The sequence below is a fragment of the Populus alba genome, chromosome 1 (assembly GCF_005239225.2).
Source record: "Populus alba chromosome 1, ASM523922v2, whole genome shotgun sequence".
In the NCBI taxonomy this organism is placed as follows: domain Eukaryota; kingdom Viridiplantae; phylum Streptophyta; class Magnoliopsida; order Malpighiales; family Salicaceae; genus Populus; species Populus alba.
Genome location: NC_133284.1, coordinates 22,697,594 through 22,709,208, shown reverse-complemented (window position 1 = coordinate 22,709,208; position 11,615 = coordinate 22,697,594). Strand labels below are relative to the sequence as shown.

General features: G+C 33.3%; 1 protein-coding gene across 1 annotated transcript; it reads right to left on the bottom strand.

The window, feature by feature from the left end:
* LOC118040888 (beta-galactosidase 1-like) lies at positions 1 to 7,157 on the bottom strand. Its single transcript, XM_035047948.2, is given in 20 exon segments — positions 1 to 539; positions 985 to 1,321; positions 1,402 to 1,607; positions 1,995 to 2,105; positions 2,184 to 2,294; positions 2,408 to 2,517; positions 2,939 to 3,048; positions 3,222 to 3,400; positions 3,512 to 3,676; positions 3,763 to 3,881; positions 4,516 to 4,603; positions 4,681 to 4,786; positions 4,910 to 4,998; positions 5,507 to 5,650; positions 5,815 to 5,907; positions 6,001 to 6,067; positions 6,218 to 6,330; positions 6,433 to 6,528; positions 6,674 to 6,800; positions 6,802 to 7,157. Coding segments are annotated over 20 exon segments (2,529 nt in total). The 5' UTR covers positions 6,849 to 7,157; the 3' UTR covers positions 1 to 428.
* Between the last annotated feature and the right edge of the window lie 4,458 nt (positions 7,158 to 11,615).

Genomic DNA, 11,615 nt, shown 5'->3' with positions numbered 1-11,615 from the left:
TGAGAGTAATTTGGAAAGCTTGTTATCATTTCTTCAACCTCAAGAAACTCTTACAAGAACAAAACAACAAAGGAATTGCTTCCCAGGAAAAGTTTACATGAAATAAAAGGTCACGGGAAACCAGAGGCTTTCCATACTCTAAAACTACCAGATTTGCACATGGACACATTTGATTTCTCATCTCAATGTGCTTCTACTGAACCCATTCCTTCGCCAAAATCAAACACTGGCTAGCCTATGTATATAAAGCTTATCTGCAATCATTTCCACAATCTATATGGGCCTTCGACCAGATGGTGTGCTGTATATTTGTACTGCTTCACCCTGGAAGCGCCAAAACAAATGGTTGCCATGCTCTTGGTTGTACTGGTGAGACGATCAAATCCAGAATCTTCTTCATTTCATTTACTTCCAACTGTAGCAGGTCATCAGCTGCAAATAGCCTCTGCTGCTAGTTTCTTCATGACACCTGGGCAAGGATCTCCCCCAAACATTTCAGGTGCTACGGTCACCGAGCATGAGCTCTGCCCAACACAAAGCTGCAAGAACAAAGTCTTGCATCAGTATTTGCAAAACAGGAAAAATATGTCGTGGGAGAAAAACAAAAGGTAAAGATGGGAATCAAGCATTGGAAAATAAATAATAAGCTTGTGAAGGCACATGAAATGCTGTTAACCAGCAGATGTCTCTTTAAATGTTCTTGAGAAGATGATTAAACATGCCATTCAACCAAGTTAGGAGAATTTCAAATACTGAAAGGGGGAGGTTCTGGGTTAATTAATTCGGTATAAGAGATTATCAGTGAATCTAAATAAGAGGCTAAACAGCCTTTCCAGAAAAAGTTTCTGGATGGAGCTGAGAATTAGGTCTCTTGAACACAAACTACCACCCTAACAAAAAACATATTTTCATAGCCGTTGCTGGTAAAATGATTATATTTCCTAGAATAGAAAAGGATAGAAGAACAAATGCAAGACCACATACATTGTTAAAAGCATCGTAAGAGTGGAAGGCATGACAGCTTCCCTGGTTGTAGCTTCCACAAACCCCTTCTGGTGTCCCAAAGCTGGCAAACTTGATTGATCTGATTTTCTGTCCAGGGCCACATGACAAATGGGCTTTAGGCCTCAGCGGCTTATTGACTTTACCAGATGCTTGCATCTGATAATTCATCAAAGTTGGCTGCCACTCATAAATATCAGTGCACACACTGTCTACTTCTCTCCTAACCAAAGAAACCCCATTTGGATCTCCACCCCATTCTTCAAACACAACCAACAAGTTCCCTGTTGGTTTTAGCCATGATTGAGGGACGTGATACCTGGAAAATTACAATTGAATTGTCAGTTTCATGAATGCATCCAAGAGTCCATAAAAAAAAATGAATTATGTTTTTTTTACCATCTCTGGGAAGCCTCGCCACAATTAGTTGAGCATTTATTTTCATTATAAGTTCCAATGTAAGTACATTCCCCGCATGTTCCAGATGCTTTATATGCAGGCCAGTGACGTCCAACATGTTGTCCATTTATCCATATTTGGCCTTTGCCCATGCTGCCCATATCTAAAGCCAAAGGGGAATTCCCAGCAGGAGCATTGAAAGTAGTCTGGAAACATGACAGAAAGAAGTCAATTCTAGACCTAGCAGATCTGGTTGAGTTCTGCTTTCAGCAGTCCTAGGAATCACATCCTGTCAAGTTATAATTACATTGCACAAAAACATGTTATAATGTAAGTTGCTGTATAAACATGTCCTACATCATTGAATTTTTTTAGTTCAAGACAGATAAGTATATTCTGGGAGCTGCAACTCAGCCCAGGCCTTGGTGGTGCAAGAGACCGCATGCTTTTGGGTTACAACTTCCAACAAAAATATACTTTTCTTTTCAAGGACAAGGAACACGATTAATAGTTTACTGCAACACCAGGTGATACATTCTTTAGAAAATTGAATTCTTTATCAATTTACTTTTGATTAGGTTTTAAATACTCACTTTATACCATGAGAGTGGCTGTTTTTGGGCCACCAGAGACCCCTCTGCCCACTCAACTGAAGAACTCCCACTGATTGAATGGAGACTCAATGCTTCTCCATGAAGACCAATCTGATAGCAAAATGCAAACAAATGAATCTTTTGCATGCTAGGAAGATGAGCAACAGGAAAAATGTTTTGAGGACAAACCTTGTAAGACCACTTCTGCCAGGACAAGTCCCTCCTCCCCTCATTGAGACCATTCAATGTCACGGGTCCAAGAATACCAGCATTCCATGTCTCAAAGTGGGGGCCAACATTCTGTCCCCAAAAGTGACATGATCATGAGTAATGTTAAATGCAAAATACTATGAACACTTTTTATTGAGCATCAAATTTCCATGTGTTCAGCGAGTGTGTGAGTGAGAACGAACCGGGAGACCAACAGCAATGCTCAGAAGGGAAATTTTGTTGACACCAGCTCTCAAACTCACACCTTGACTAAATGTCAACTTTGGGAAGTCTAAACTTCCATAGGCGGTCCCTGCTCAAGATTAAGAACATGCAAGCTAAGAGAGAGGAAGCATGGAGCAATATGCTATAAATAATCATGATGGACTGAAGTAGTTATTTTAGCTTGTGCTTGAAGCAAGACCAAGATTGACATATCAACTTTAGGTTTGTTATCATTATCATATTGATCATCAAAACAAAAAACTTGAATGATGACCCATTCTGTGTAAAGTGGAATGGCCAGATATTATAAATCTATCCATTGACCCATTCAATTAAAGTAGCTTGACCAAACATTATAATCAATTATGCTTTTCATATCTCTATATAAAAATATGTTCCAAGAAACAGTATGAAAATCAGTTCCCCGACCATCAGGAATCTTTTGGGGTTGTTTTTTTTTTTTTTAGATGGTCAAGAAATACCCTAAAATCAACAGAACAGAAACCCACCGGATAGCTGGCCATTGATGAAAACATGCAAAGCGTGCCCAGCTGATAGAACAGTAAGAACAGGATATTTGCCACTCTTCAGAAAGCCTTCGCTGGGGTCAATATGAACACTGGCAATATCAAGAGAACATGGAAAGAAGAGTAAGAATCTTCAAGTACTAGAATAAAGACTACCAGAAAATTATCACAGGAGTAAATTGTTTGTGTGTGTGTGTGTCTAAAGCGAATCACAAAGGAAAGATATAAAACAAAAGTTGTTGCCAGTTATAAAGTAAATGCTTACTCTGTCATGTACCACAAATAGTCTGAAACATCTCTAGTTGTATTTATCTGCTCCAGCAACCCAACCATAGTGAATGTGTTATCACCACTTGAGGATGGCTCTTCATTATACGTTTGCCAAGACAAGCCTCCATGCATAGGAACAGGAGTCATCTTGATCGTTGCACTTTGAGCACCAACCTGTATGGGAATTTTGTTACAAATGTTGCAATCTTGTCTATGAAATAAACATCCAAATGATGTAAAAGACTGAAACAAAAAAAAATTAATTTTTTTTATAGAAATTCTAACCCTTGCAGTGTTGTAAACGGTGTTCTTGCAATCTGGAAGAATGCTGATGGACCATGGTGGTAGGTTATAATGCATATTCCTAAAAGACACCTTTGCAAATGATCTCTGATGGTAATTTGCAAGGAATGCGGCGCAACCTCCAGCCTTATAACTGAACACGTGAGCCTGTATATTAAAGACAAAATTACAGAAACTCCAATACAACTTTGGAACAAAGCAATGTTTCATAGAAAACAGAAGGCAAATTTGACCTCTTGGTAATTTCCAAGTGGTATAACAGTTGCATCTCCAGATACTAAAGCAGGTTCACACAGCTTAATTGCTCTATGCAAATCTTTCAAATGGCCCCATTTAGGCTGCCGCAACAGTCCTGCATAAGAAAACAAGTGGCAGTACTTCAGATTGATGGAAACCATATTAACAACGCATGTTAGATCTTGACCAACAAAACAGGTTTGAGTAATGTTAATGATAAGAGATTGTTGAAATAATTATAATTGTCCTTCAAAGTTTATTTAATAGCAGCATTTTCCTGATCAAAGAAACAATAATAAAGCATGTCTCCATAATTTTTACACACCACAAACAATAATAAGACATTTATAAATCCAAAACTCTATCCGTTGGGAAGTTGTCACTGTTTTGAGACATCGAGGATAATGACATCTAGGACCATTCTCTGAGAATAACCAAAATATAACTGATAGAAAATCATTGTCCGGGTGATGTTTTGCATTCAATGTACCAATCATCATGACAACACATCAAAAGACAGGAATCAGCAGCCAACCACTTGACCAGAAAGAAAAATATGACCTTCATGGTATAGGAGAATATGGTTTTACTGTTTAGGTGAAATTCATTACTGTAGCGACCTTCTCTTGGTACTTCCAAGAGGCATAGAACGCACGAACAAGTTCATACAAATTTAAACCAGATGATAGGTAAACAATGTCAAGGATAAGGAAACACCACTTTCGAAACAAATAGTGCTTTGTGCACACCATATTCATCAAGAGGAGCATCATAATCATAGCTTGTTGCAATGAAAGGACCGCCAGCAGTTCGGCCAAAATTTGTTCCTCCATGATACTGAAATCACAAAAGCATATAAAACTCAGTTGAATTCACTTGGGGAGCAGCTCACTTATGTTCCACAAACAACTTACCATATAATAATTTATGAATGACCCCCCCTTCTGTATGAACCTTGCAACAGAGAAAGCCATGTCTTCAGCTGGTCGGTGAGGAACTGGGCCACCAAATTGGGTAAACCTGTTATGCAAAATAAGAGAGAATGGAAAAGGGTGATCAGCAGGCAAACGCCATGTATATTCTTATGAACCTGTAGTTCATGAGGGTGATGAAAATTGATGGTGGAGGAAACAAGCAATTTACCAGCCAGTCCAAGCTTCAGTCCACATCTTTGGCTTGTAAGCTTTGTTTGGAGAAAAGTAGTCGCAGTAGAAACCATTGCAGGTGTTAATCTTTCGAGACAACAGGCAAATAAAAAGCTTTAGAGAAACTCGAACACACAAGTAGAAAAAATAAATTGCCTAGCACGATAATTCAATGGTAAGGCCATACAATTCTGATAGATGAAAGGTTCAATTGAATGCATTTGATTCCAAATTTAAGAACACATCTTTTATCAATAAACGCTCAATACGGAAATTATATGGGTGGTGTATATGATTGACAAGAAACATGGTCATCAATATATCATTTCAAATCAACGACCAAGGGAGTCCAAAAAAAGCAAAACAAAAAAAAAAGGACAGAAAAACAGATAGGACTGGGAAAGTTCAAAGCTGAGCCATGTGCAATGAGGAATAATCATTCATCTCATCCATGACCACGAAAAAGGGAAAACACAATTAAATGGCAACCCCACTAAGGAAGTGAGGAACCATCGAGAAACGGACGAGGAAAATGACTAGAGAGAGGTAAAAAGATGTTGCTAAAAGGTAAAATAAAGAAAAGCAGATCACTTACAATAGGATCTGGGGCATCATCTTGCTTGCACATGACCCATGGGACACCAGTACGGAGACCTACAGCCATTTCTGCAGCCCACTTGGTGTAAGCTTGACCAGGTGAACCAAGTTCATATTCCATGGGTCCATATTCATTCTCAATCTGTCACAGAGATTGACAGGGAAAGAAATGAAGATACTTAACTACCGTATTCTATCGAATGAAAGACAAAATCAAGATTTTATATGACGTGTATACTGTGATGAAGATACTTAACAGGATATTGGATATGAAGAGAGCCGATAAGATTGGAGGGATATGACTACCTGGGATAAAATTATTGGACCGCCTTGAGACTCAAATAACCTTTCTGCTTTCATCATGTTAACAATCTTTGTGGTGAATTTTCGCATTTGAGCCTTCATTGTTGCAGAATTCAAAATCCAAAATTAATTATATGAAGAAAAAGGAATCAAATAGAAAAAACAAAGGGAGCATTGAAAGTGCCTCGCCTTGAAAGGGCCATTGTCCGTTCTGAAATTGATGCCTGGAATGTACTTCAGCCAAACTGGGAAACCCCTGGAAATTAAAAAAAAAAAAAAAAAAAAAACATTTTGCTCAAATTTGCAGAACTTCAAAACTATCAGGTTTTTTTTTATTATTATTATTATTTTCCCTTCTGTCTATGGAAATTGTCATCCTTTCAACCTTAGATATTGATGTTATTACCCAAAGTTCCACTCAGCACAGATATAAGGTCCAATCCTGAGATTAACATAAAGGCCTGCTTCCTTCACCAGCTTAACAAACTTGACCAGATCATAGTTCCCCTCAAAATAATACTGAAAAAGAGCCAAAAAGTAGATTAGGAAATTATCACACTTACTTCATTAACTTAAATATAAAGCCAAAAAAAAAAAAAAGTTTCCATTTTTTATAATTACTTTTCCAGGTGAAGGTTCATGTCCGTTCCAAAAAACATATGTCTGAATAACATCCAGTCCTCCTTCTTTTGCCTTCTGAATAAGATCTGGCCACATCTGCCATATCCCCCCACACACACAACAAAAAAAAGTCCAATCAACTAAAACTCAAAAACACAAACTAGGAGCACAGTTTAGCGGTGCCCATTTGAAGAAAAAGCTTCAGGAAGAGTAGGAAAATGAAGCACATTAGGGAAAATACCTCGGGGGAACTTCTCGGGTAGTGAATGGATCCGGAAATAAGAATCCTTCTTTGGCCATTAATGGTGATAGCCTTAGAGTCATAAGACACAGAGGCAGTGACAGAACAAACCAATGAGGCCAAAAAAAACCACCGACGCATTATCATTGGACATTGGTATCTTCTTCAAGGCCATGAGTAATGAGCATATGAATAACAAAAAATGATAACTTTCAAAACAACGAGCTTTTCTTTGGCTTTCTCACTCTCTCTCTCTCTCTCTCTCTCTCTCTCTCTGAGCACACTATACTTTATTGTATGCAGCTTTTATGTATAGAGGAGAAAAATGGAAAGGAACAGCTGGGTTGGCCTCTGTGTGTTGGTTTGGCTTATTATTAGAGGCAATCTTGATAGATATATAGAGAGAGGGAGAGGGATAGGGAGAGTAGCAGCACCAGTAGTCGTATTCATGTTCACATGCGGGCAGTTTTGTTATTAGTCAAGAGTAGAAGAATAGTGAGTGAGTGAGTCAGAGAGAGCGAGTAATGAGTGGGAGGTGCTTTGCAGCTGCTTTTTAAACACTCAGAAATTGAGCTGGTTTGAAAGGAATGGTGGGCCCCTTGTTTTTGCCCTCTGTTTGGGACTTTGGGACCTACCTTTTAACCCTCTGTTTCTAAGACTGCATTTTTATTTTCTGAGTTTTTTTGGACTCTAACCAAAAATATTAAAAAAAAATAACAAATAAAAAAAATATTTAGAGTAGTAGTGGATGACATCTATGAATTCCGAGTCACAAATATCCCTAGTGACTCTTCGAAATTGTAAAATAGCTAACATAATTTATAATAAAGATAGAGACAGGACTTAGGAGAAAGAAAAAACAAATAAAAAAAGTTACAGAGTACATAAAAAAATCTGGTTGAGATGAATCTAACAACACTAAATAAAATTATAAATAATGATTAGAATAGGTTAACAAAACATATAAAACATATAGGTTATTCAGCTACTTTTCGACAATTTGTATGGCCTATTTCATTCACTATCATGACTTTTTTTATTATATTTAATTCGTTTTATCAAAAAAATTTTGACAATACTAATAACATCATAATTAAAGTTTTAATGTGCTTTTATTATCGTTTTTTTTTTCTCTCCATTCTCTTATATTCTTATTATAAATTGCGTTGAGCATTTTACCATTTGAAAGAATTGTCAGAAACACTTGGGACTCATAAGTCCCAAATGTCATTTTGATTTTTTAAATTATATTATTTTTCTAAATATTTTTTCACCATGTTGTTTTTTTTATTATTACCATATTAGAAAAAAAAAACTCTTATTTTTTAGCCTCTATTTTCTTTATATATTTTCCAAACATCAGGCTAGGGAGCAATTTTTATTATTTGCGTCTTATTGAAATAATTGTTGTCTTAAATGAATTTCGAACTGAAATCTTCCCTTCCCTTTCCTTCCTAAACAGTTCATTTACCACCATAACTAACTGTTGATTTATAGAAAGAATTGAGCTTTTTTTTTCAAAAACTAAATTAAGTCAGAGATGAATGGTAAAGCTATGGTTGGCTTTTTTATGGTTCTTTTTTTTATTAAAAAAAAATGGATTTTTTTTTTCTTGGGCTTTAAATAACACAAAGATTCTTAACACGATCCCCGTACGGTCAGTTCCTACCTCGTTGTCCTTTTTTATATATTTTTATGTTTATTCTCCTGTGCACCATACTCACGCGCCTTTGCAGCACACGTGTCGAGCAAAAGTAATTTGAAGCTATCAAAATAGAAGAAGAAGAAATCCCTGTCTGAAAATAATTCGAATTTCACTATCCATCTTCTTTAAACTTTTTTTTTTTTTTTTTTCAGGGAATAATCATCCCAACCAAGTATGAAGGAGGATTTTCAATGCTAATACAATGGGGAATAATCTTTTCTCATCCCCTAAGCTTCACTTATCATGGTGTTTTAATTTGAAATATTCAAGTTAAATTTGAATTTAATTATTGAATTTGCTCTTTAATTTTTTTTTTCCATGGGGGTTTTAAAATGAATGGAAGAAAACTAAATATAAAAAAAATTATTTTTTTCCTCTATGGTGGATCAAGTGGTGATGAATTTTCAATTTTAAAAAGATTTACAAATTAGTAAAAAAAAAAAAAAAAGAAACAAAGTAACATGGCGTTTACAGTGTGATTTTACTCTTGTTTTATCTAGCGGGTGTGTGGTGGCAGCTTTATAGCAAATAAATTAAATTAAGATTTTGAATTTAAATTTTTTATTATTAATAGTTTCATTTATTTTTTATATTTAAAATTTTTTTTTTTAAATAAAATTTTATTATTTTTTTGTTTAAAATTATTTTTTATGTTATTAAATTATTTTAATGTAATGATGTTAAAAATATATAATTTTAATATGTTTTTAAATAAGTTTTTTTAAAAAATACTTTACATTAATATATTAAACTGAATATAAAAAATCGAATACCACGCGATTCAGCATAAGGTTACAAAATCCAAATTAGCTATGAAAAATGGAATAAATTACTTGTTCTACGCTACCGTCAAAACAAACCCCCCTTTAATTTTTTTAGGGCATTAAAATCGAACTGAATGGTCGGTAGGTGGCCCATCAGATAGAGATAGAAAATAAGATTTCATGTGAAAAATACTGAATCATCACCTTTTCTATGATATATTTCACCAATAAAATACTTTTTTTTGGGTTAGGATTGGCATTACTTTTATTTTTTGTTTATTTCAATTTTAAAAATAAATTATATTTTTCTTTATTACAGATTTTAACTCTTTGCTAGATATCTATATATAGTCTAAAGATTGCTTCTTCTTTTTTTTTCTTTTCTTTTTAATAAGTAAGCTTGGAAAGGTAAGCTTTTTTTTTTTTTTTTAATTGAGGGATGAGTCAATTTAGAATTAGAGAAAATAGGATTGGATTTTTTGCCCTTTTATTACCATCATTTTTTAAGGGATTTATTTGAGAATGTGGTTCAGTTATTTTTTAAAAAATTTTTTCATATTGAAATGCATTAAAATAATATTTATTTTATTTTTTTAAAAATTATTTTTTAGATCAAAGTATCAAACATATAAAAAAAATTTAATTTTTTAAAAAACAAATTTCATCGTTTTCTAAAAACACAAGGTGATGCTTAATTTTATTTAATTTCATGTAGAATTTGAGGTTTAAAAGTTTTATATTTCTTATTCATGCGTGTAACAAAACATTGTAAAGTAGTAATATATAAACAAAATAGTTTAATATTATAATTAAATTACAGAAGTCGAATTAGATTGTGGGTACTCAATCAAAGGGTGAAAGACAAACACTAGCCCCGTTTCTTCATTCAATTAGGTAAACATTCAAAGCTCTTATTTTGGGCTTTGGTAATATATTTATTGTGTGAAATTAGATTTTCATTTAATTAGGTAAACAAGGTTTCTGCATTAAACCCGCGTTCCCATGTTTTGAATTTCAATAATCCCAGGATTCGTCCTTGTTCACTTGAAAAAACCATGTAATTTATTGAGTGGTAGGAGGTGTTCTTCGAAATTATAATTTTTTTTTATCAATTTAATTTTTTTAGATAAGTATTTTCATGTACAAAATCATTATAGCACTTTCAATCAATACACAAAACACACACACACGATCGTTTTAAATACTTTCTATAAAGATTAGTCACCCCGCTTATATATTATTATATTATTAAAAAATAAACAAGAAAGAAAAGAAAAGAAATCCCTATTTCTCTCAAAAGTAACAACATGCATGTACGTTGTTGCCATCTCCTGAGCAATAAGAGAGAAAGGAAGAAGCCTTTCACTTTCAGAAATCAAAAGGGAATAGGCGGGAAGAGAAAGGGAAAGGCAAAAAAGAAAAAAAAAAAAAAACAGAAGCAAAAGCAAAAGAAGAGGACATTCAGTATTAGGGCATGGTTATTTCTTAAAAGTGGTTTGTAGAAATTTTTTTTAAAAATTTTTTTTTGTGTTTACTTATTATTAAAAAAGTTGATCAACAGAAAATATTTTATAATTAAAAAAAATTTGACTTAGGTTTCAGGAAAGTATTTTCCTTTTATTTTGGACGGAAAATACTTTTTAAAAGTTGTGAAAAAATTAGAAATATCATATTATTTGCTGGTTACATCAAATTTGGTCCCCAAATTTTTAATTACTATATATATTTTGTTTTGAATATTTGTTTTTCAATTTCATCCATTATAATTTAATTTTTATATTAACTTTATTCCTCATTTTTATAATTGTTATTTGCTTTTTTTTTTATTATTATTTTTTATCAATCAAATTTGATCTCATTCTTTTGATTGTTACTTATTTTATTTGAAATAATTTATAAAATGTTAATTATTATTATTTTAATTTCTTCATCTTTCAATTTTTTATTTTTTATATTTGATCTCTATTATTTTGATTATTATTTATTTTATTTGAGATAATTTATTAAATTATATATATTTTTTAATTTTATTCTTATTCAATTTTTAAATTTGTAAGATTTGTTCTTCGTTTTTTTAATAAACTTAAAAAAAATAAAACATTAATAAGTTATTTTCCAAGCTTATTTTCCGTGACATAACCAAACATTAAAAAGTGTTTTCCAACTTATTTTCCATTACAATACCAAACATCAAAAAATAATTCACTTTTCCATAATTTTTTTTTTTAAACTATTTTTCAGCAAACAAACGGGGCCCTAGTTAGAATTTGCATAGCTAGGCATCTACTATTGGTGTTGCGTTAAAAATAATTTTTAAAAAAATAAAAAAATATATTATTTAATATATTTTTAAGTAAAAACTATTTTAAAAAGTAATTGTTGTCACGCTTTCAAACTAGTATTTTAAACCTGGCCCTAGTGGTCATCTCGGCTCAAGGCTCGGGTCACGGGTTTTGACTGCGTCACCCGAGTC